Source organism: Anopheles moucheti, chromosome 3, assembly GCF_943734755.1.
Source record: "Anopheles moucheti chromosome 3, idAnoMoucSN_F20_07, whole genome shotgun sequence".
NCBI lineage: Eukaryota > Metazoa > Arthropoda > Insecta > Diptera > Culicidae > Anopheles > Anopheles moucheti.
The window spans coordinates 57,174,784-57,201,675 of record NC_069141.1 but is presented as its reverse complement, the minus strand read 5'-3'; the positions used below and the strand labels follow the sequence as shown (position 1 = coordinate 57,201,675).

The window sequence follows — 26,892 nt, the reverse complement described above, 5'->3', positions numbered from 1 at the left end:
TGGCACGGTGCGTTGTCTTGATGAAACAAAACTTTTTTTTTTTCTTCAAATGTGGCCGTTTTTTGGCGATTTCATCCTTCAAACGCTCCGATAACTTGATTGAGTAGTTGCTGTTAATGGTCTTTCCTTTCTCGAGATAGTCGATGAAGATTATTCCTTGCGAATCCCAAAAACCTGTGGCCATAACCATGCCAACTGATTGTTGCGTTTTCCCCGCTTTTGAGCAGTTTCATTGCGTCCTATCCACTCGGATGACTGTCTATTGGATGTCAGAGTGAAGTGGAGTAGCCAAGACTCATCCATGGTAACATATTGACGAAATAACTCGGATTTATTCCGCTTAAACCGCTCCAAATCATCAAATCGTTGTTGTTTTCAGTCAAATGTGAGCTCACGCGGCAGCCATTATGCACAGAGCTTTCTCATATCCAAATACTCGTGAACGATATGTCCAACACGTTCCTAAGACAACTTTAGGGAGTCAGCTATCTCGATCAACTTCACATTATGGTTGCTTTTAACAAATTTGTGGATTTTTTTAAATGTTTTTGTCTGTAACCACCTGATTTGGGCTTCCACTGTGTGCATCGTCCTCAGAGTTAATTTTACCACGTTTAAATTTAGCATACCAATATTTTATGGTAGATTTTGGTAGAGCAGTGTCCAAAAACTCTTTATCAAGCCAATTTTTGGCTTCTACTGTATTTTTCCCCTTCAAAATGCAATATTTTATCAACACGCGAAATTCCGTCTTTTCCATGATTACTCAAAACACAAAAGTTGCGTTAAACAAAATGCTCTAGCCTACTAGATTATTGTCCAAGTGCTGTCTAATTTTGGACAGAACTCGTTTGAAGGTTAATAAAAACGAAATATGATATGGATATAAATCTTCTAGCGCAATAAATGTGTTAGGCCAAACAATTGTTAGTAAGCTTAAATTATAAACTGCAACAAGATGCCACATTTGTTCAACAACTGAGCCGAGTATGTGAACTTAGTTGCATTCTTAGTAGTAGGAAAACCTAATAGTGATAAAATCTCATCTAACCTATCACTTTGAGTCGTTAGTCACTCTTATCTTTCTGGAAGTTTCCCCTAATTTAAGCCCATTTTCCTTTATGGCCAACCGTTTCAAGTAACTGCCACTTTAAACTGAATACATTTCCCTAAATCATCACCGATCAGAAACATGCTAAACACCCATCGCTGCACCCGACAGCACACGCCTGTTTGCCTCTATTTTTATGACCCTCAAAAACTGGTCCACTTCCACACCTGAAATACCTATGCCACACACACATTCCAACCCATAAAAGTATTACACTATTTATTGCCACTGCTGCACCCCGATCACAGATTCATGTGCTGGCTGGCTGCAAAACTTGCCACGGTGTATGGCGACTATTACGACCGCAACTACAACCACTATTGCCCGTTATTATTACTGCCAGGGCATTATAACCCGTGTCGGTACAACGATGCCACGGTCCCTCCCCGCCGGAACGGAGACACGATATGAGGTGGAATAATTTAATAAACTGTGCGATATCATCATCTACGACCCGGTTCGTTTCGCTTGTCGCTTGTCCCCTGTCATCATCGTCATCTTCGGTGTCTGTTCTGTTCGATCCTCGTTCGCCATTTCCTAGAGGACATCTTACACCATCACCGACACTTTGATTTCGAACCGGGCAGAGAAGCAAGACGCGACGAAGATCGCTTTTCGTCCGCTCGTTCGCTCGTCGCCGCTTGGAAAGCTTACCATTGAGCTATCATTTGCATTGAATATATCAGCCAAATCGACTCGACCGGAAGGAGGAGACTACCTCTACCTTGGCACGGTCTACCGTCACAACCAATTTACACATCTATTGAAGCAACCGGGCGACACTGGCACAATCTACTCGCCCGGTCGATTAACAGACAGTTCCGCAGAAAGTGATCTGCCGGTGACTCCCCATTGACGGTGGAGTCCCTTTTGTGTTGTCACTTCCCGTGCGCCAAGGGTTGAGGAAGAATGTAACGGTGTGCCCTGCTTGTACTGCCATTTACACCCTGGTGCCTGGTGTAACGGCTGGAAATGTGTCTAAGATGATTGAATTTTCGTATCTACCCGCACCATTCCTACGAAATGTGCTCTTATCGCTTCTACCTCTCAGAAACTCTGAAATTCGTTTCTGTTTGGGTTGCTTTGGTGCTCTCTAATCCACCGGAAGTTCTTTCTTCAACAGCATTATGTTACTGAAAATCATTTTGCAAAAGCTCAGCTACAGGTCGTTTTGTTTCCCTTTTCCTGTTCACTGTTCGCTGATTTCAATAGAAGGGGTTTGCTTAGTCATTTTTACCCGTTAGGAAGAAAAATGTCAATTCAATAAGCAGTTACAGTTACTTCCATCATTTCACAACAGAGGGCGCTGCATGGTAACTAAGTTTCTCACCATGACAGTTGTAGCGCGAATAATGTAAACCATGGCAGATAAAGCAAATTATCGATAGAATTATTAATATTCAATATACATTACGCGAAATACAATGAGAAGCGTGCAAAAATGGCCCGCCAGTTCGTATAATTTATTATGGCACATTTAGTATATAGTAGGGAAAACTAATTTAAAATCAAAACGAAAATCGTTCCATCACGTTGCTTGTGTGTGAGGAAGTAATAACTCATTTCTGCTCAACTTCACGACACATTAATATCGTTAAGGTCCAATAAATAAACTTACACTCCTCCACCTGCACTCCGACCATAGCCGACTCACCTTCGAATGGAGACGCCTGGTGTTTCGTGAATAATAGAAAAGCTTTCCAAGCGCGAGACAGAGCAGACCGTTATGAATAATAATCGTATTGATTTACATTCTTGGCTGACATTGTGGAACTAAAAGCAAAACCCCCGTCTGATTTGTCACGGGTAACAAATGTTTGTGAAACATACTCGGGAAGGTTTTTAGCTCGTTTCAAACAAATCACTTCATCACAGCATGAACATGAAAATGGATGCGAAATTAGCACAATGTGCCTTTATTTCACGATTCTCTTTTTGAATGTTACGGCACACCAAACGATACCTCTTGTTTTGTTCAACGTTGTTTCTTTTTTTTTCTCCACAATTCACCCGCCCCGTTACGTGTTTCCGTATTAATTTTCCCAACAAGTGCACTGCCTTACTGGCGAAGGGCAAAAATTCACTACAATCAATTATCATTTCCAAAGCCAAAGCTAGCAGCGAATGAAAGCCTTACTGTCACTCGAAGGAAACTCCGTACCGGAACCGAGACACACCGTTGGCGCAAGAAACGGACCGACTAACGTTTACAACCGCACGTCCATCAGCGTCGCAAAAACGCTATCGACCGAGCAGCATGCAGAAATGATAAATGACGTGACGTGATTGGCGGACGGAAACGGATTTGGTTACAAAATTGACGCGACATGTTACGCGGAACGGAAAGCACCGGAAAGGGGTGAAACGTGTCGGAAGGTGCGTCGGGAACGGGCGCGGTTTTATACGGTCCCAGCACCATATATCCTGTTAGAGCGATTGGATTTTGATTTTGATTGACGTGTGCCGCCGCCAATACCCATCACACTCGATGAAGAATGAATGGTGCTGCGGGAGAAAACTATCCGAGCAAGACCCGGCTGGCCGGGCGGGGTTTTAGAAAGCGATAACTAATTTGCATGCAATGAAGATGAATAAATCTTGCCGAGTGAAGATGATGAAGCAATTGGATGGGAAGAGCAACAAAAAAAAAAACGGGACATCCACTCGTCTCGGCATTGTCGGTGCAATCAACCTGACAGAGTGTGATTAGTTGATTTATTAGCCGATGACGATGCAGCTGAAGAAGTTTTTAAACGTTTGACATGCAAGCCATCAGTGTCATTATGACAGTGGATACGGGAAAGCTTACAGACAATTTTAATTTTATCTGTTGCAAAGCAGCATTAATGTTTTCTTTTTATGTGAGCATCTTATCTCAATCTTAGGACATACGACACAATAAGAGTCATAGTGTATTAAGTGAGTAAATGAGAAACGTTCGTGGCTTTCTAAAATCATAGAGCTCATGGCAGTGTTATTAGAACTACGCATTATTAATTATGATCTTCAGTCATTTTCTTTCTCTTTTCTTGGTCTAACAACCTACTAGGTCACGTCTGTCACTTCTGGCTTACTACACTTAATTTTACCACATAGCCGGATAGTCACTGTCCTTGGTATGGGGGATTGGTCCGGATGGGATTCCATCTTTAGTCGTTTTGTCTTTAAATTTGTCGAACTCTACAAACTTTCAGTCAAACAGTTTGTCATCATCAAAAAAGCTTTGTCTTGTGCACGAATGCTACTAATCAAATCATTGGAACGGATGTTCAGTATCTTCACTTCACAACCTCTGACTTGAGATGGACTGACTACTGAAGAATAACCCGACACTGATCAATGTATACGTATATTAGACAGAGAAGGCTGTCACGTGTTGCCTTTTTCCTCGTTCGTCGCCAAACTATGTGATGTTCTAGTGATCTTACGTTTATTAGTTCACGATCGGTAATGATCCTCCTGCAGATGCGAGAGCACCTTTTATAATACAAATGGTATTGTGCTGTTAGTGAATACCGTATTTCTTACTATTAAGATTAGTATGCGTACTAGTAATGTATACTACAATACATTACAGACCCGATTCATGATTTTATTATTATTACTACTACTATTATCATTGTATTTTACTACGTCCTACTTCTGTAGCAATTATACAAAGCCTAATAACTAAAACTTACCCCAAATCCCTCTAAACGTAACATGATGCTCACTTAAATTGTGAAGAATGAACAAATCGATAACATTAAAGTAGGTATTAGATATTAGCAACAGTGAATCAGTCGTTACAAAGTAATGATTTAAAAATGGTAGAGATCTTAAAACTATACTTGGTGCATAAATGTTTAACGAACACAAAAAATCAGGAGCGTCGATGAGTCTAATCAACTATTTGATACCGACAAGATCCATTGCTTCCTTCGGCATTCAAGTGTGTCAAGACCTAGCAGTTATCTGATGTCTTTCAAACCTAATAATTCTGGTAGTATTCAACCATTAGACGCACAAGACGACAAAGGATTTGAAACACATAGGCTCACACTAGTAGATATGATTAATGTATCCTAATATCCTACTAGCTTTGGTGATAGATCAGGTCAATCTTACTTATTGATTTTGGTGATGTTTTGATATGATGTGGTGATGAGCATCATCACACTTATTTGATTTATTAAATGAATGCAAACGCAAAAGTCAATTGAAATTTGCTGTTAGAGCAAAGGAACAAGTTCATAGAAAAAGGAAAACGGATAGTTTGTAATGCGGATTGCATCAATTCTGGCGTTGTGTTATGTATCAAATCATCTAATGCAATTATCAAAAAAACAAATATTTTGATACGGTTTTTTTTCTAAACGAAAGCGCACAATTCGGATAGTCCTATCGACTTCCAAACCTTTTGTAACTTACATACCCACCTAATAGTTTTTGGAATTTTCCTCCTAGTTACACCAAGCACCCAAAATCAATAGTAAGCCTCATGTTCGAACTCGCCCGAAAGCACAAGCAGAAAACCAGTGTCCCCCGTACACCAACATGCAGTTGATTACGGAACGCACCACCCACTAAAGGGCATTATCATCGTCATTAACCTAATCCAACCGAGCAACAACCTCGGACAAGATCGTATCAATTACCGTGTGTCCGTGTGCGGGCCACGCAGAAAGGAACACCGTCACCGGAAGCGCCGGAAAATGGTACACGGCTCGATTGGCGATCCTTTCCGTACCGTGGGTTACAGCGGGCGGGGAACAGGACCGTTGATTTCACACACCGGAGAGTGCCTATTGTTTTGTTTGGCGCCCATCAGGCGCTTCTTTCCGTTTCCTTTGCTAAGCAGCTCGACATTGCTTACACAAGCGCACCACACCACACACTATCATCCATGTTAGACAAACACGTCGTACGGCGGCGAGTCACCAACTCGGCACTCGGCACGGACGGCAAAACCCGGAACAAACAGACAGCCCCCGCGCCGATACCACAATGGATAGCGAAATCAGATGTAATTCGGAGCGAACGGGTGGTGGCATCCGCTCATCTTCTGCCACTGCCGCACGCACCAGAACGGGCTCAATTAACCGAACGTATAATCCCATTTCCGGTCCGCTTTTTTAGTAGTTCTGATTATTTTCCAACCAGCTCGAAAGCCCGGCACAAGAATGGTGCTGGCAATGGGTGTGGTAGAACAGAGCATGGAAGCTTTCTGATTACTAATTATTATTCATCGACAGGGAGCAAAAAGGGTGCGAAGGGCAAGCTGGACGCCAATTTGGGGCACAATCAATGCTTTGGTACATTTTGGTTTAGAAGATTACCATGCAAGTGAAGGTAAAATGGGCAAAGGTATTGATTTTTCATTCAATACCAAGTGTGTTGTAATGGTTGTTGAAATCGATTTGGAAAATGTACGTCAAACACAGCCAAAGAGGTAAATTTCGACTAACTAGAAGGCCTTTCATGCTGCTTCTAATTAAAAATCGTTCAAGTTGTTCCTTATGTGTAATTAAACGATACGTGAAGAACACAGCTTCGATACAAGTAATATCCAAGGCAGATATATTCATGCAGCGAAAATTCTTTATCGAAATCACTTCACTACAATTTTTCCTAACCACATTTTAAAGGAAATTAAAACACTTCACTTTTGTTTCTGAATCTAATTGATTGAACCCTCTGATTCGTGCTTTACTTATGGTGAACTTATGACTTCAGACATTTGTAAAAACTCTTTCATTCCTAATTTTAAAAATAAATTTTCATCCAGTATGTAAAAAAACAGAGAAAATGGATATTTTTTTCAAAACCTGTCACCTTTGAAATATGTGGCAGCTTAAGCTTCTACCATTTTAGCAACACGATCAAGTCGTCCTTGAGGAACAAAAACATCAACATTTGTTTCCTTCAGTTTAATGTGTTAACAAAAGCATATAAATAATTTCATGAAACTTACTTTCATGAAAATTTTACGTTTTTGACGTTACGTTTTTACACATACTTTTCGTGTACGTGTATGCGATTACTCGCACTTTGCACTTTTATGTAAAAAACAGTATGAATTAAACATTTAGGAAAGTTGCTCTTTCAAAAAATAGCTTCATGCAACTTTACTTGAATTTTCCTTAATTGCACACAATTATTTGATTTAATAAATCATGCAAAATAATTCATGCAAAACTCACGAATAAAATAAAATTTGCTGTTAGAACAAGGAACAAGTTAATAGGAAAAGGCAAACGGATAGTTTGTAATGCGGATTGCATCAATTTTGGCGTTTTGTTATGTCGCTCAACATGCTGTAACACGAATTTTATTCAGTTACAGCTACAGCTACATGTAACCACACAACCCACATTAGCCAAGGGGCAACTAGATAATAATATGAGTAACTTTTTTATTAAATGTAGCAATACAGATTCAATGAATGCCACAAAAAGACCTTTTATACAAGAGAGGCGTATTATAGATTCAACAGTTTTCCCATAGCTCATGATATTTTATTGGCTTCTTGGAATACTGTACCGATCGAAACGTGTACGGTTTCATTTTTGTAAAATTAAACAAAATGTACTAGCAGAAAAATAACATAATTCCATGTACGCATATGAATCCACCGATTATTGTTCCAGCATCCATAGCTAGGGGCATTTTGAAATGCATGTAAGATCTCTTACTAAAAAAAATTCATTTCATTATTGAACAATGTAGAACAAATTCCAAAAACCTATAACCAATCACAAAACAGTTACAATTCCAAGAGATCGTTCGATAAAACAATACATTGTATGCCAAATTGCCCTCCATTATCATTCATTCTCCTAGCCACCCATCGATCTTGCGGCACGATGCACGAATCAAATGCATAATTTCACCCCAAAACCCATCAAAACAGAAATGTCCTACAAAAGAAAACAAAAGCTCGCCTCAGTTCTGATGTGTTTTCGGAACTTTCCCGTGCAGAAGTGAATTCGTTCTTTTTTCCCATCGAAATTGCAAAACCCCGATCGGTTCGACAAAAGCGATTCCATCTCTTAACGAATCATCATTCACACGGCACCATCGGTTTGAATAAAACATCGTTTTGCATAATAACGAAACGGCTCATCAAAATTGTCTCTTCCCAAAAGCCAAACCACCGGCACCGGTGCTCGACCGGGGCAAACAGTGCCGTCTGTCACGACGAATCGATAAGCTCGGCCGATGGCACATTACCGGCCCCAAAGTCGATTGGATACAAATTTCAAATCCATGCCATGAAAGTCCCGAAGTGGCGTATCGCATACGAACGAAAGCTTCGAGGGCAGACAGCGAAGAAGGAAATGTAAACGGTAGCACAAGCACAACGGACAAACTTATCTTTTGCTCCATTTTGTGTCCTTTTGTGTCGTTATGTGTTCTTTTTCCCCTATTTACTCTACTTCCCCCCTTTTTTTCTGTTTGTCCTCGCCTCCGTTTTACTAATCCAGAAAACTTGAATGGAAAAATGGTTCAAACGAGACGGTGGCTCTTCCATACTGACGACTCATGTCGCCTTATCTTGTCTGCGTTCTGGTCGGGCAAAAAGTGTCTGGCTGCTTCAGGCTTAGATCCCCGACACCGGGTTCCATGTCGCAAAGCGGTACAGCGTTACATCTTGACCTTTCGGGCCCGGGTGTTCGGTTCGGAAACCATCGCCGCGCTGTGAAGCTCATCGAAATACGACACTTTGCTGCTGCTGGCCGTATGTGGCTGGCCTACCCACGGCAGGGGACAGTACGTGTAGACATTCGGTGAGATGTTTGGGAATTCAGCGGGCAACAGGGTACAACGAACCGAAAACTTATCCTAATGGTACTCCGGTTTAGTTTTCAAACATTGCTGCGACGGGTCGGAGATCGGAAATTCGTTTGGAACGGTTCACCAGTTCGGCCCAACTGCCATCGCGATGGGTTAAAAATTTAATACTCAACCGGATCGCAACTCGGACCCTCCCCTCTCCGGACACCCGTGCTGCAGTGTAATGTATCCGGTGACAGCGAACTTCACCGAACCCCGAAGCAACACTTACGTGCTTGAACACACTCTGTCTCTCTCACTGTGACACATATCCGGTTCCGGCAATGGCCGAACCATTCGTCGCATATGTGCGAATCGAAATCGCATCAAAATGCATGGCTCGAAACGGAACGAAAATGTCTCAAGCGAACAGACCGGTCCATGTACATATCCTCCGGTGGGGAAGGAGAAACAAAACGAGATTCCTTTCTACGAAATCCGGTACCATACTGTGCGGCCGCAAGCAAGAGAGCCTCACAGCCTCAATCAGAAATGAGTGAGGCGTTAGGAGAAAAAGGGATTGGACAAATTTTTAACAAACTCAAACAGAACAAAAAAAACAAAGCATACTCCGTGAACTTGCCATGAAAACTTGCTTTGGGAAAAGAGCTTTTTTTTCGTTCACTTCTTTTCAGTCGGTGCTTTGCGCGAGAGGGAAGCAAAAAAAAACTTTTACGACGTAACACCAGCTGCGCTATTCAGCGTTTGGCGCGGAACAGCATAAAGAAGTGGCAAAACAAACCGTCGTCTGGAAAATAAATATTATCAGCCGATTGTTATTACGATGCCATCGTTTTTTTGGAGGCATTTATTGCAATTGAGAAAGTAAGCTTCCGCTTGCGCTCCGCCCCTGTTCTGCTTTGTGAGCAGCTTCCGGGTTTTATGAGCTACAACAATTTTCAATTCGTACGATCGTAGCGTACGAGCCGCTACTATTCAATTGCGCTCTGTGACAACTTTATTCGGTGGAGTTTTCGGGCTGCTTAAATGATTGCAGCACGGTGTTGTTTCGCTTTTTTTCTGAAGATGAGCAGTCACCAGCTGGTGGCTACACATTTTGGTTGCTTCGCGCTATACGTGATAATATATCGATCGCTACTCGGGGAAAAACCTCTTACCCTTCGCTTGCAAACATTTTGAGTAACAGTTGCGTGTCGTTTGATTGACTTCCGTAAAATTATCTTGTAAATGGTCAACATCCCGGAACGAATGGACTTGTGTGAGCCGCATGAACTTCGGGAACAAAATGGGAATTCTGGCATTACTGTCACTCACCAGGTTCACCACCTACCTGCTAAAGAAGTGCCCCGGGACTCGAAAGACCGCCGGGAGATAAAACTTATGTCGCTCCAGTTACGGGCAAAAACCACGCCAGAAAAGTTCATTCCCTTGTCCCCCTTGTCCCCCAGTAAAACGCACCCGAACCCGTGTGTAATGTTTTCCTGACGAGCCTTTTGACCCATCCATCCACTCAACACCCGACCCGCCGGTGTCGAATGCCCCGAAGGCATTAAAGAAACACATCTTTGCACCGGGAAGATACTGACGGTACCTTTTTTCTTTTTTGGTTACTTCCGACGACACACACACACACCGGGCGGAGAGGGAAGCATAATTCCATCAGGCCAACCATATTTACAAAGCACTTGAAGCAAGGTTGTGCTGACCCCATCACCGAGGGGTTCCCGGTTTTCATCTCGCTGACCACAACGACCGAACCGTGTGGCCGTCCCTTTCGTTCCATCAAGATGAACAACGGGCCGAACAACCGAGTGTATGCGCTGCCAGTTGCGTATTAAGTACGGTCGCTTGGGATAAACTTCGTCTACATTTTCTTGTTGTTGTCGCTTCTACTCACACACACACACACACAAAGACCCCCAGCCAACAAAACGGATGGTTGATTTTTTCGCAATCAACCCCAAACCGGACGGCGGCGGAGATGACGTTCACGGGCTCCGGGAAAAAAACCGTTCATGCGCACGTTGGCACGTGTCAACCACGTTGACAAACAACGTTGGCTGTCCAACTTCGGGCAGCGCGCGGTCGTGGGCTCTGATGGTCACTAATGGCACACGGGGTTGAAGCTTCGGCCAAGGGTTTTTGGTAATACAAAAATGTGTGAGTGGTGAGTGTTTTAGGTCTACCGTTGTAGTCCACTGAGTGTTTCCACGTTTGGGGGTAGGCCAGAATAGACACAACTTGTGGGATTAACTTTTTCGACAGCTTTTTTTTAAAAGGGGCGAACAAAGGATAGCTTGGGAAGCATATTTGTTTTCCATAAAGCACATGCTGCGTGCACCAATTTTATAAACATTAGAGGTGTCTCAACAAATGATTAACTACGTGTTTAAATTACTAACTTTAATAATAACGTTTTCAATTAATAAAGGATTCATGAACCCTGAAAGCGTTATATTAAGTTCGACAAAACAGCGATTACTCTTGGGGCAATTAAAAGACTCTATAAATATAAACTATAAATATTGAAATATTAACAACGATGAATTTAACTTGCGTATATCATATTTCAAACATTTTAAACTCTCAATAATATTAATGCAATATTTTTCAAAACCATATTACTGCAAATTATTACGCATATTGAAATTTTAACAACATATTTAATCTATACACCTAAACTTATATTTTTTTCATCCGTAAAAATCAATTCCGTTTTAGTAGCAAAACGAAACAAATATTCCCATAATCATGTTTCAGGTGCAATTGATTCATCTCAAAGGATCCTTCGATCGCTGAGAAACCATGAATTCATTTCAGTTTCATTCCTTCAGTTGAAAGATTCATTCGGATTCATCCAACACTAAAACTTACAGATTAGTAGAATATAACAAAATTAAGTAGAAAGAGAATAGAAAAGGATAACAAATTAAGCTAGAAATCATTTCCTATTACCTTTAATACTTATTTAGCCATTAAGAGTCTAAATAAAGGACAAAATAAGCTATTTCGCATGATGCAACATTCGGAATCGGAATGCTTCATTTAAGACAGCATTGCACAAGTATTACACAAAACGTCAAGACAAAAGACCATAAGTCTGCCCTAAAGCCAACAAAACCCATTGTCCATCAATTATGATTATTCGATGATATGATTCTCATTAGCCGTTGGGCGTTCCAGCGCTGTCAAAGGCGATCCCTGTCATTACCGATAGCAACAAACAATCGACTGTCTAGCCGAGCGAACCACCATCTTTGAAGCTGTATCATATATACATCTCCATTCCTATGGCGCGCTATCAGATCGATCATTTTCTATTATCCTGCCCTCTGCCATAATTCTAAAACAAACTCATCCTTTGCAAACGCCTTCGGTCACGTTTCGACGTTCGAGTCAGGGCGGAGTGCGGGATGAGAAAAGCTTTCGCACACAAACGGAATGGCTGTGGGATGCAGAGACAGAATGCGACAGAAATGGAATTTCCTCGATTCGCCCGCATTCCTGGAGAAAAGATTTATTCGTTCGTTCGTCGTCGTCGTCGGTGCGTGCACTTTTCGTACGTGTATACGTACTCTCACAGCGCTTAAGAAATCAACGAACGGGAATAAATCAATTCTCCAACTTCCAGCGAGTAGACTAGACGACCAAAACGCCGAGCCCACCAGCTCGCAGTGAAGCATTTTCTGCACGCACGGCCAGGGCATAATGGTCGCTTCCGAGGCACGGTTTTGCGTGTGTGTAATCTGATTTGGTAAATTGAAATGCACAAACAAACCGGCCGGACGATAAGCTGATCCCACTGCTACTAGCAAACCGACATGGTCAAATGGTTTAACCATTCGCATCGAGTTCCGAACTTGACGCTGCAAAATCCAAGGTTCTCCGGTGTGGTTCTAAGGGTTCTCTATTCTCTTCCCCCTATCACATCACCCATCCCTCGCTCACACTGGAAGGAGTTCCAGAAATCCTTGCGCCTCTCATGCGCTGTCGATAACATCGCTCCTAACCTCAATTGATTCACCGTTGGCCCCTTTCGGTTCTGCCGCCCGCCATAGTTCAGTGATGATGATAGTAAATTAATGCTAACGAGTACGCTCGCACGCATCCCTAGCGCTACGGAGGAAGAACCCGGGATGTCCGGGATGGTGGCCCTAGTATCTCCCAATACCATATCTGCATCGTGCCGGAAAGGGCACGTCGGGAAATATCTCTGTTGTGGGCTTGTATTTGACTTTCCCTCTTTTGCGCGTGCAGCCAAGCTGGAGGACAGACAAGACAGCTACCGTGTGTACACACTATAGAATTACACCACCAGCAAGTATGTCCCGAGTCGACCGGGGTACCCGAAGACGGTAGTCGATTGATTATGACTTACCCAAGACCGAGACCTAACCATGCCCAACTACTGCTGACTTGCGGTTAAACAGACGACAGAGACCCACCCACCCCCCATCTGTCTTCTGACTGATCCACTTTCACTGCGAACGTCAGTGTCAGTTTCGCTTCGCAGACTACTTGATGATTTCATTTAATATATCAGCTTTACACAGCTTTATGGTATGGGGGACGGCACAAACTACGTACGATTTGTATCAATCAGCAGCAAGAGTTGACAAACGAACGGTACGATACATGGTTCGGTTTTAATTGATGTGCAGAAGATTTCTGGATCTTGAACTCTGCGTTGATTATTCATCGGGCGCTTAAGAAGACGGATATTGGCTCGGAGTATGGGAAAGTGGTATGGTTGGGGTAGTAAATTTAATTGAATACTCAATAATATTCCGTGCCGTTGCGTACCTACCTTACCGATATCTGTAGCCAGTGAAGCGAATAGAACTGACAACATCATTTCCACCAACCCGACTGCCGACTTTTGGTTAAAGTAACGTCTTCAACCTGGCTATTGATGCCACTCCATTGAATTTTGAGAGCAAACCACCAAACCAACCATATTGTTGCGATCCTTCATCTCATAAACTATCGCGATAGTTGTTGAACAATGGCGAAGCACCACTCCCGTGCGTTGGACAACCCGTACGGAAGCATTCCTTGAGGCGAAGATGTCTATTTATACGCGCCCTGCAATGCACCGTGCCCCCCGTGTTTGGTGTTTGCCGTTGGTGGCCGTGGACTTTTGGACGGTCCGTTACCCAACAGTTCACGCACACGAAAACGATCATACACTCCACTGCCAACCGGCAGCCTAATGCCCGAATGCAATCGAATTGATTATCCAAACGAAACGGTTTGTTTGCGCTTCGTTCGTACACACCGTGTGACGCCTCTCTCGCCATCTCGCTTAAAGATGTCGTCCCCTATCCCCCGTTCTGGCACCGTACAATCTGGCCGCGCCCTTGTTGTGTACCATTGACACGCACTTTAATCAACGCATAAACATATCTCCAGCGGGAAGAATCACATGCGTTTCGAGCAATTGCCGCAATACTTCTGTTGGGCCCTGTTGTTTGATGTGTAGACATCGTGTAGACACAATTTATCCCTTCTTCTCGGAAAGAAATGGCCCGACAACCGACAGCTGACGTCTACACCGCACGTCTTGTCCGCATTGCATCGCACTAGTGGGATGCGTGTGTGTGTTTTTTTGTTGTTGTCGTTGTTCCCGGGTAGGGGTTTCAATTGTTTTTGAACACTTGAACACTGCGGTGCGGTTGCCGGCTTTTGAAACAGTCCTGCTAGACTCCCCCAACACAACGTGTGACGTCAGGAAGCCAACATCGGACCGATTCGACGACCGATCAAAACCAGTTGGTCGCGGTCAACCAGTGCGGACACACACTCAATCCCACAGACCGAACGGCCGTGTGCGCCGGTGAACATCCCCAACGCGTAGTGTGTGCATATAAGTGCGTTCAGTGCCATAAAACCTCGGACGTACGGTTTCGGTGGTTGGATTGAAAATTAATTTTCCCGAATTTCCACCACCGGACGCAGGGCTCCGTCTGGCCGATTGAAGCGAAATGGACGAAGGACGAAGCTGTCACATTAAGCAAATGTTTGTGCACATGTGTGATTGTGTGTGTTTGTGTGTTTGTGTATGTGTGACACCCATTAAAACAACGATGCAGCCAGCAATTTGCATTTCCCGAGTTATGCAGCTGTTCTGCTTTCGTTCCCTGTTCAGGAAGCACCGAAATTAGTGACATTGTTTCTGGAACTTTGGGGCATACATTATCGTGATGGTGGGGGGAGGGGGGGGGGGGGGGGGCAATGTGATGGCCGAGAGATTATGAATATGTTATTGAAGGTCTTCTTCGCTCATTCCATTACCGCGTGTGCGTGTGCGTATGACAAATGAAGCTTTCGGCAGTGACAATGATTGAGTTTCACGAGCGCACCGAAGGGAAGACAGCCCAATCTCGCAATCAAGTGCGAAATGTGACAGGTTGGACCAAAATACGAGTTTTGCCAAGAACCGGTTACGTGCGCGTTCGAGTGCAGAATGTGCTAATTTTCACCGGTTCATGCTGTTTGTGCCCGGTCTACACCCACCTTAGTATTTAATCAATTTGTACAATCCATCAGACGGGTTAGCATTATTCCATGATGGACAGTGAGTCATACTCTGCTAAAGAGGCATAATTGTACTCGAAACTCGTGCGTTTTACAGGGAAATTTAATATTTATTTTCCGCACATCCAATTAACGTTCAATTAATGCTGCTTTACATTCCAGAGATCATTAAAATATCCTGTTTTGTAAAGCTTTCCGAATCCTGTTGTCAATATCATGAACTCATTAAAAATACCTCATTGTTTGTCTTTCTCGGAATCAAAATTAAAAACAACCTTTATTTATCAAGCCCACATTGATGCAAATAACCGCTAAAAAGTAAAATCGGATCGGCCGTACACACGCATCGGAAAAATGAACTATTTTCCGCTTTTTCCGCTGTGTTTTATTTTTTTTCCCCAATGCGCAAACACACACCCCATAGAATGAAGCTAAATTCCCCATTTTCTGTTCAATATGATGCCTTTGTGCCAATAGCCAATTCTCACACTCCCAAACAACAGTAACATAGAAAAACCCCGACACCTCGCCGAGAGGAAAATCAACAAAGACATTGGCATTTAATTATTTGACTATCACCATCATCATCAGAAGCATCAGCAGCAGTAGCATCATCATCATCATGCCTCGTATGCCAAACATGTTTCGCTTTCTGCAATTTATGTTGCCACTGCCGAAGGGAAACAAATATTTGCGCTTCACCCATGACCCAACCCACCGACCGACCGATATGTTTTGTGCATTTCATGAACATCCTTCCTTCGCTGTACAAACTGAAACGATCGTGAAACGATTATGGGGACTAGGTTGTTTGCATTATTTTACACATTTATCGCCCCACTCGCACCAATGCAGCTGACGGTGCTGCGGAGCGGTTTTATTGCCCTTAGTTTTATCGCTCTCTTCGGGTTTCCACCAACATCCGCAATCGCATGAGATCCCTCCGTGAAAGGGGGCTAGGAATCGGGGTGATCGTATCGAAGCCGGTATATGCCATTGTGAAATTGCATTCTGTCAGTTCCCGCTGCCAGGAAAGAGCGTTATAGTATAGGCATATCGAAAAACCCAAAAAGGAAAAAATTGCACTGAATGCACCTGATTCGAATTTCTACACCACTTCAATCTATTCACGGTTTCGCAAAACAAAACAACACAACGCAAAAAAAAAACCCCAACAGGAAACGCGGCCACCGGATGAATGGTGAGTTTGGTCACTGGGATGAGTTTTCACCACGCTCGGGAATGTGGTGCCCGAGTTGAGAAACAATTCAACGCCACACAGCCACAGGACAACGAACAAAAAAAACCAACAAACGCCCTGATGGACTCCCATTTTAAAATGTCCAGCATGTGCCATAAAACATAAGCGCCAGCCATGAAGGTACAGTTGAATGGCGCTGAAGTACAGTTGGAAATTTTATGCAAATTTTCGCTCCTTTTTCTGACACTTGTTCGTGTGGGGGGTGGGGGGGGGGGGGGGAGGAAAACAGGTTTTCTATTATTGCCGGACTATTCATACAGCTGTCCTAGGTTCAAGCACTTCAGCACACGATGCAATCTAGTTGACATTGAGCTCCTGTTTTCATTCATCTGTCTGCTTCCGCTGAACATGTTGTCCTTCATATACCCACCATACATCATAAACAGGAAAATGCAACAGCAGTGTGCAATGGTTCGAGTTTCTGATTAATGACAAGTCAAAATAGTGCTTCCGGTCATAAATTAATCAACGAACTAATTGCCATCAGGTGATCACATTCTGCGCTTATTATCGTAATTGACTGCCGGTTACAATTTGAAGTGTATTTGACAGATAGTGGGAATGTGAGATGAACATTTAAAATGTCCTCAACAAACTGTAGAGGAAGTTTTTTTTTAATTAAAGTCACATTATTACTAATCCTATTTGTTTGAAACGTTAAGAAACGGGGCGGCTCGGTGGCCAAAATCCCATCCGGACGCATTGCAAGGACTTGACTCTCCGGCTACGTGCTAAAATATGTTAATACAGCCAGGCCTTTCTTACGAAAAAAAGAACGTAAACAAATTATTTAAACTACTCAACTTTAAGCATTCAAACAAATTTCTGTGATACCCAACGATTTATTATACACTAAACGTTTCTTCACAACATATTCTAAAACGTTGTCTAAGAACATATTCGGATTTATTTATTAATGGTATTATACCCCACCAGGATTTATTTATATTTATGTTTAATTCTTTTATTATTATTTCAAACATCAGCTGATTAAAATATTATTTATATAAAAATCTATGTATTATTTTATTTCCATATTAAATATTATTTATATTTATTTCCACCATATCGATTCGTCATGTAGAACAACGCCAGAGCCTACTAGCGAATACTTTACAGTGTACATTTTAAACCCATTTAAACATTTCGCACGTAAAATCCCCTCAGCGTGTGTCAGTGTGTGTGTCCGTGTGTTCGGAAAAGCGGAAAAAACAAAGCAGAACTGCACGCAACGGTGTGCAGTGTGTCGATCAGCATAAGCGTGGAATGACTTCAGCCGGACAACGGCTCCAGTGCTCCAACACACACACATATATATATATATATATATATATATATATATATATACAGCCACTGTTGCCACCGTACCGCAGGGCGGCACCGTGCTATAATAAATGTCAAAAATAATTTTCATTTTCCTCATCATCCAGGGAACGTTTCTGTTCCTGAAGATCTACGGCTATCCGGAAATCGTGAAAACGCACTGTAACCGAACGTCGCTACCCGTAAGTAATTATAATGAATAGTGTGGTGCTATTAGTGGTGGTGTGGTGGTGGTGGTGATGGTGAAAGCTTTTTTCGCTTTTTTCCTAGGGAATGCCAAAAAGGGTGTTTCGTAGTTATGCGAAACCACTGATGGTAATGCCAGTGGAAGTAAATGATTTGAGACAGTTTCAAATGAGTTTAAATGATAAGCAAAGCTGAGAGCCTTTCGCTACATTATATGCTCTTGAAGTTCCATTCACTTAAAATCTCCAGTAATCATAACTCTATAGAATATAATATTGTAATAGAAAATTCATGCTTTTTACAATTCGTACCATGTTTTGGAAAATTTATTATCAAAAATAATCAAACTTTTTGTAGTCGAATAATTTTGATGTAAAATTAGTTAAAAAGAAGGTTTAAAATGGTTCAATGTTTTTCTTATTATTTCATGAAATTATATGCTCTTGAATTAACTGAAAATCTCCAGTAATCACACTACTATGGAAAAGAATATTGCAATAGAAAGTTTTTATAATTCGTACAATGTTTTGGAAAATTTGCTATCAAAAATAATTAAACATTTTGTAGTCGAATAATTTTGATGTAAAATTTAAAGAAAGTTTAAAATGGTTCAATGTTTTTCTTAAACCCCCTTACACAAAAAAGACAAGTTTTGAGACTTTCCAAAACTGTAGACTTCAAAAAACTTCGGTTAAATTCGTACCACAAAACTAAGCAAAAAATCCTCGCACAAAGAAACGCAATAGTTCCTCAAACCGTACTTTAAAACTACCGTAGTGCTATCGGCAAAAGCAAACTCCTAAAAGCGTTGTTATTGTTTTGAGTTTGTATAAACGGTTCTAAAACAGGAGTATAGAGCTCTTGAAAGTGATCCTAATTAAACAACTTCTATTCGTCTGCTATCAAAACACGGTTCTATTAGCAGTGCACGATGAAATGAAGATCTACCACCGCACCATAATAGACGGTAATCTGATATTTTATTTTTATCGTGGGAGTATTAGCCGAAAATGGTTGAATGAAGTATCATATCAATGAAGTTAGTTCCATGATAACCACCTTTGCCATGCAGAAGACTTCAAGCAAACCTTAAAGCCAAGACTGTTAAAAAGCATCGATTTAAAGGTTTCAAAAAGAGATTACAACTCCTGCATATTGAATGATGAAGTTGTTTAATGATTGTTTAACTCAACAACATTTGCAAAGCTCGAATGGCTTTCGGAACTATAACAGCTATTTTGGTTAGTATTAATAGGTAGACGAACACATATAATGCAACAAAACAAGGTGTTGCTATCAAACTTACAAGAGTTTGCTGTGTTGGACAATGTTTTTACGATATTTCTTTAAGACATGTTACACAGCTTCAAACACACACAGATAAAATAGAAGCTATGTTCCACCTCTTAAAGACGCACCATCTCTGCCACTGCTGCCGAATTAATATTTCAGCACAATCTGCACACTCATGCATCGGATGTCTCGTTGCCAGAAACTGTTGGGGAAAACACATTGTATCACTTTCCACCCATCGTCCACTGGAAGTGGGTGGGTGGGTGTGTGTGTGTGTTTTACCAAACTGAACAAAGTCATCGAACGGTGAATGTTCAGGAATGTACTACTTCACGAGAGAAGCGAATAGGAGTTGATGGTTTTTTTTTGTCTTCCACCTCATTCGTAACTTCCAAAGTGTCTTTTCGGGCACGCGAGTCTGTTCGGAAGACACTTTTCTTGCCATCCGAAAATGCTGACTTGTATATTTTTATTTGCACCGAGCAGTTTTTTGCTCGGTGACGCTCTAATGTCGTGCATTGCAATTGTAGCACCAGAACTGGGGGCGCAGATGGTGTAGCGAAATCTCTCGCTACTACTTGCTTCCTAACCGTTACGGCAAATTGATTGAACAGCGTACAAAATCACCCGTGTTACACGAATGACAGTTGTAAAGGGAAGTAGTTGGTTGCTGGTTGTTGTTTCCGACGAAAAAAAAAAACAAATATAACGATAACATTCAATTCCGTGTTATCCAGCTGATTCGTAGATCATGATTTTATTATTAATGTTCTAGTACGATTTTCATGAACGATACTAGCGCACAACTCTGGCGGATGCGGATGATTATTAAATTCCCTCCATTCCCCACACCTGATCCAATTTCCCACGTTTTGTTTCTTAACACAACGTGCGTGAAAAATGACCTCCATGACGTGTGCTGTGCTGCACGGGGAGCATGATTTTCTCGAATCAGGCAACATCCGGCATAAGCTAGATCGAGCCATCCGGTCCGACGTTCTACTTTCCTCTTTAGGATGTGGAAAAAAAACACCCCCCGATCATATCATATCCATGGAGAGTTCTAAAAAACAAGAAGCACTCATATGGGTAAAAATGAATTTTGCTTCTGCTTTTTTTTTTGTTTCACTGTAAAAGGTACCACCATTGCATTTGCCCAACCATCGGTACTGCTTTCGCTTAATCACCTGCTCGGCGCGGGCAGGTCATTAGGGCGATGCAGCGGAGATTAATGTGCTCTCTGTCGGCGGAAGCACCGAAATGGGGCCACTGCTGGTGACCGGAAGTGAATATAAGTTTTTAATTAAACTTTTTAATTACATTTCCCGCGTGTATGTGTGTGTGTGTGTGCACCTACACACACTTACATACACACGCGCACATGTTTTGGGCCCCTTTTGCGGGGGTTACAAAAACGTAGCATTTTCCTTGTTTATATTATTGGGTGGTGTTGGTTTGGTTTTCTTTTGTGAAGATTTATTAATAGACTAGCAAAAAATATGTTTAACATTTTTTTCTACAAAATTGTTTTTTTCACAACAAATGTACAACATAAACGGATTGACTACTAGAAGGAAGTAGAACATGAACAATGCCTTCACTAAAACTATTGTTAAACTGTAAGGTTAAAAAATGGGAAACAATTTATTGCAAAATAACGAAAGAGATGAAAAAAATGATATCCTTATACACTTTAATTTTTAAAAAATATACAGAATCTAATCCTCACCACATCATATCCCATTGACAGCGTTTCTAAAGTGTGACAAAATATTATCCTACCCCAGCAACACCACAACGCCCAACCGATCGGTGAAATTGTATTTACAACATTTTCGATCATAAAGAAAATTACAAGCGAGGAAAACCAAACACCAGCAAAGGCAAATGAGACCGCTCGCAAAATGCCAAATTTATGCTGTCGTGCGGAATTGATGCCAAACCCGTCCCCAAAGTCTCTTCCACCAGATGTGGCAAACATTCAACAAAAACATGGGAAAGTTTCGCATTTTAGCATCGGCCATTTCTTTCGCACCTTTGTATTTTCTTTGCCATGGCACAAACGTGGACGATTTGCGGAGAAGAGAATTCTATGTTCTATGTTCTACACATAGAGAATTCTATGTGTTATTTCGCCATCCATTCGCTGCTGGCAAGCCCCGTGGCGCGCCGGCCTATTGCAATGAGTTCTGGCACTGCAACATAAATTGAATGTCGAATTCTTCGTCCGAACTTCGTTATCCCGAATTTAAGTATGTCATGAAAGGGAACTCTTCAATGTACATTCTTATTATTTTGGTCCTGTTGCAACCCATTGTGATCGAAGTAGCACAGTATTATACTGGCTTTCATTTTGTATGCATTTGAAACGAAATGCATGAAAGCTGCTAACGGGATTCTTGACATCTCATCCAGTCTCATTAGACCGTGGGTAAAAAATCCTGCTACGAGTGGCACAACCTCATCACGAATCCCTTGGTCTCCGATATCAAGCCCACCGGGCGGAACCATGTTTTATGCCTCTCGTCACTCGTGCTCACCCAAGACGCGGTGTTATCCCGCGCGAAGGAAGTGATGTGCGAAAATAATGAATTTATAAAATGAACTCCTTTCTTGCCATGAGGGTTTCACTTCCTTCCTGGACGCAGCACGGCAGACCTAGCCGTACGGAACAGAAAAAAAAACGAAGCAAAAGAAAGTATGAAAATGGTTTTCCGTTCTCTGACAGCCTTCATTCGAACAAGCGAACACTCAGAAACAGGAAACGTGGAATCGTGCCAGCCTCCGTTGTCAGTGAACGGTAATGTTTTCTTCCTTTTATGCTTGTTTTGTGACATGAAGGACACTCGGGGAAAAATAAAAAATCAGCACCAAACAGATTCGGGAACAATTTGAAGCTAAGCAAAAGCAAAAAAGCTGATTGCAGTCAAACAAGAGATAAAAAATCTGCAATCTAGCGAACAATGGGCGGTTCAAAACTCATGGCGTAATACTTCAATACCACATGACAGTTGGAAAACTTGAATTAAAAACGTTGCTCACATGAAAATCTGCTAAACAAAAAACATTAAATGATACTAAATTTGATACTGATTTGGACTAAAGAAACATAACACTTTAATATAATTCAATATCGAACATTGGAATAATTAAAGAATTTAACAGCAGAAAAATTGCTAGGCATAAATGAATAAGATATTGACAATTACTTGAACTTACTAAACAAAATTGGAACTTTTGATCATTTCCACACGAACAGTTTGAAAGGAAATTTAACTTGATTTTATAATAATAATAAGAAGATTATAAGATTTCTTGTTTGATACCTCTTGTAACAGCGCAAAATAATAGACGTTGTTGTAGTACAAAAAGCAAACATTATATTTATCAAATAAAAAACGTAATTTTCTCATTTAAATTACCGTATTTTAGCGTGTATAACGACACCCCCCCTGTATAACGACCCGCTAGATGAAATATCCAAGAATTTTTGGAAAAAAGAATTGATTTCTTTTTTTTAAACAATTGGAAAAAATTTATTGTTTCATTTTATTTTGAACATTAAAATTGAAAATACTCTTTCATATCGTCCTCACTGGTGTTTTCAAACACATTTTCATTGTCATCATCCTCGTCATCACTATCTTCATAATTTGCATGATCCTCAGTCCCATCAAGATTGTTACTGATTTCGCATTTTTGAAAGGATTTGACGACAATTGCTTCGCTGACTCCTGGCTATGCAGTAATGACCCATTGTCAGATCGCTGGAATGGTGGGTTTTTCTTATTCTTCCTGAAGGAGTCAAATACCTCCAGGAATGACTCCCAGAAACGTTTTGCTTGAGCAACAATTTGTTTAACTTCTGCTGGTAGATGACCTCTAAATGCATTCAGTACTAGCATTGCTGATTTTTCATAAGAGCTTCAGGTCTCTTGTTTCAAACATTATTAAACTATAGATGCATAGATTTTATTTGATTGTATCACCATAACCATAGATTTTATTTAAGCAAAACAACCTTTAATTCATAAAGTTAGAACGAAAAAGTTTCTACCCTTGCATAACGACAGCCCTAATTAGAATTTGGTCATTTTTGACCTAAAAGGGATTTGTTATACACGCTAAAATACGGTAAATGTCATCTTATTCAGTTATTATGATCACTTAAAAATGAATCGACATTAAAATTTAGATTCACAATATGACCACCAGTAACCCCACAGTGTTTCCTTGCTCATACCCTTCACCATAGCGAACGTTGCAGATTGAAGTGAGTTTGAAGTGAAGAAAGTCACACGGCTGTGTGCAATGTCGCAAAGCAACTTCCCGGCCAGGAACTTTGAACATTGCTTCCGTTTGCATAAAATATTTGCACTCGTGCCCGTTACCGGGGGGGCATCATCTCAAATGCGCCATCTATATTATTTAATTCAACTCCATCCCACTCGAGAGATCGAGAGCGCGGAACAAAAATGCCTGATACCTGATACCACTACCAGACCGGTGACGCTTTGTACACACGACGTGAAATTTAATTTTGATCAAAAGCAATACAGTCAACAAAAGTGCCGGCACGCCGGTGTTGGTGAGGCTCGCGCGAAGCACAGAACGGCACACAAAGTTAGCTGGAAACACGATGATGAATCGAAGACGACGTCTAACGGGTGGACAGGAACAGCAACCAAAAAAAAAAAACATCTCCTTCTCCCCCTCGAAGCTGAGATCGTCTCACAGGAGTACTTTTTTCCCGCGATTTAACATCTCACGCGAATTCGCGAAGTGGTTTTCCCTGTAACACTCGACTTTTCTCAATTTCGTTTTCCCCGCCGCACCAGCCACACACACACACACACCACACCCAGAAGTGTGGCACACCGGGGCTTTAAGAGCTTGTCTGCTGTGGAAAAATGGAAAGTGTCTGGGTTCAAGGGGAAACGTGGAAATTGCTCACAGTTTTCGTGCTCTTCTTGTGCTGCGCTTGCTACACATATGCGAGCTCCGGCTCATGTGGTACCCACAACCCGCACCCGATGCCGGAGTGGCTTAGCAAAACGGTTCTCGATTTAAATCATTCACGGATGAAAGAAAATTTCCCCTTTCATCATCATCATCATCATCATCATCTTTGCTAACGATCATTGAGCTGATGTTGTTTGCTTCCCACGCCTCCCGCCTGCCTGCCTGGTGGTGGTGGTCTGGTTGAGTCGTTCCATCATCTGCAAACATGACTAATGCTTGGATCCACCGTAATGGAAACCAAACCCCCTAGCCAACCATCTAAAGGCTCACAACGATCCAAGTAGCCAGCAGGAAAGAAACTGTAGCAAATTAAAATATCCTTCACTTATGTATCTGCCCTTCACACTCCATTTGTCTTGCCGAACAGTTTTACCCCCGCAATGTTTGCCACTTGCAAATCACTGCTTGGGAAATGAAAGGACAAGAAGAAGAAGGAAAAAACGAACGAAGCGCGAAAGCACACGCCTACAAGCGAGAGAAAAATCACACACACAGAAAAAACACCACACCACCGGCACACAACTTGGGAGTGAAATTTATTGCCAAAGATTTGTAATACCTTCCCGCCACTTGAGCGGTGCCGGCAAGAGCTTTTCATTTCACTACGCTTTCCCGCTTTCCACTTTCACTCCCTTCCGAGGGGGGGCTTTCCCATCGCTCCAGCAGCAGGACGGGTAACGGGAGAGAAAAAATCCTTCATCTCGTACATAATTTGTTTTTTTTTTCTTTTGAGGGGAACACGAAACGAGGAACGACCAAAAAAAAATCGTTCTTTTAACTCGTTTTTCTTACCTTAAGTAAGTGTCTGGACGCGTTGCTATGCGACGCGAAACCACACGACCCGGCGGAAGCAGGAAGTGTTTTTATTCATGAGGCGAAACTTTTCACATGTGCACTCTGCTCATTTGTACCGAAATGATATGTTTGTGTGTGTGTGTGAAGGAAAATCATTCATCCATTCCATCATCATTTGTATCCGTTTCCCGGATGGTAGCCATCATTGGCCTCAACCCGGTAGTCGAGAAGCGATAAAACCGGATGTGCCGTCTGGTCATACACGCATCGCTAGTTGTGAGCAGGGAAACGTGTCCGTGTGATGCGAAGCAAACCTGCTTCGGCACCTTTACCACTTCCTCCCCGTTTTCCTCGGTCCCCAGAGTGATGAATCGGAAATGTTGTTGCAGATGAATTTCTGTGCGAATTTCCCCACACTCCATCCGGGCAGTGATTTTTTGCCCAACTTTTCCTACCCAATCAAAAAAAAAATATCTTCAATTCCCCTTTTTGCAGCTAGTTCTGGCACTGATTGCGAATGGAGCGGCAACCAAGCAGCAGTTGGAAAAGGTGAAATTTTTCATCTGCCTTCCCAGTCGGGTGGTTGTAAGTTTTCCGTACAATCGAACTACTTTGCATTCGTGCTTACGTTGGAAGGCAAAAGGAAGTTTTCATTGAACCCTTAACCTTCCCGATAGCAAATCAACTTTCTTGGTTACATTTTCTTCCTCACTGTCTTCCCGGTGCCGTTCTTGCGTTCAGCAGTTTTGGGAAGTATATTTTAATTTCCACCCCGGAAAGACCCACGAACGTGTGCGAACTTGCGGTATTGAAGTTGGCCAAGTTCATTCAAATATGCTCTCTTCTAGCATTGGGCATATCGTTTCGGTGCAAAGATTACTGCCGCTAGGGAAAGCTAAGGTTATGTTTATGGACGACATACGTAGAAATCCATAAAGAATAGAAGCGTTCAAGTAATATTGATTGTGGAGCAATTCTATTTTAACTTAACTCCTTTTAAAGTTATAACTACTTAATTTTTGAGATTTTTATATGTAGAAATGAACTATTCAACTAAACTTACTTCAAATGAACTTTCAAATGAACTTTCAAATGAACTTTCAAATGAACTTACAAAAATGTAATTAAAAAAGAGACTAAATCTTTCTTAAAAATCCTTCTTAAAAATCATCTCATTTCCTCCCTTCTGAGCCACTCAGTGGCACCTCCGAAAACCGAACGTCGTTCTAGCAGAGTTCTAGCTTAAACTGATCAAGGATATCCTTCACACCCGCACGGTACACGGGCGTACATTACCGGAACATATTTCATCTGTGGCAAGTGTGATAAAGTTCTTTCCAATGGCCTGGAACCCATTAACCTGCTACGTGGTCCGGGTATCGTCGATTGGATGTCGGGCACTTTTTGCACTTCATTTTCTACCGCAAGGACGAGCATCGACCGTATCGGAACCGAACCATCAGTAAAGAAAATTGGCCCCATGACTTGACCACTAGTGCCCCGTTTGAGGGTATACCGCATGATATCCTTCGTGCTGCTTGAGCCATGCTGCAAACCTCTACTTAAGTTCAGCATCGGTGTAATATAT

At 41.8% G+C, this 26,892-nt stretch overlaps 1 protein-coding gene across 5 annotated transcripts in view; it reads left to right on the top strand.

Moving 5' to 3' along the window:
• Positions 1–26,892, top strand: part of LOC128305629 (collagen alpha-1(XVIII) chain) — a 215,179-nt gene that overhangs the window by 113,493 nt on the left and 74,794 nt on the right. The window contains exon 4 of one of the 5 annotated variants that reach the window (XM_053043173.1): positions 18,116–18,190. The exons of the other annotated variants lie outside the window; for them this stretch is intronic. Within the exon in view, the coding sequence (XP_052899133.1) occupies positions 18,116–18,190 (75 nt within the window). The remainder of the gene's footprint in view (positions 1–18,115; positions 18,191–26,892) is intronic. 5 annotated transcript variants of the gene reach the window in all.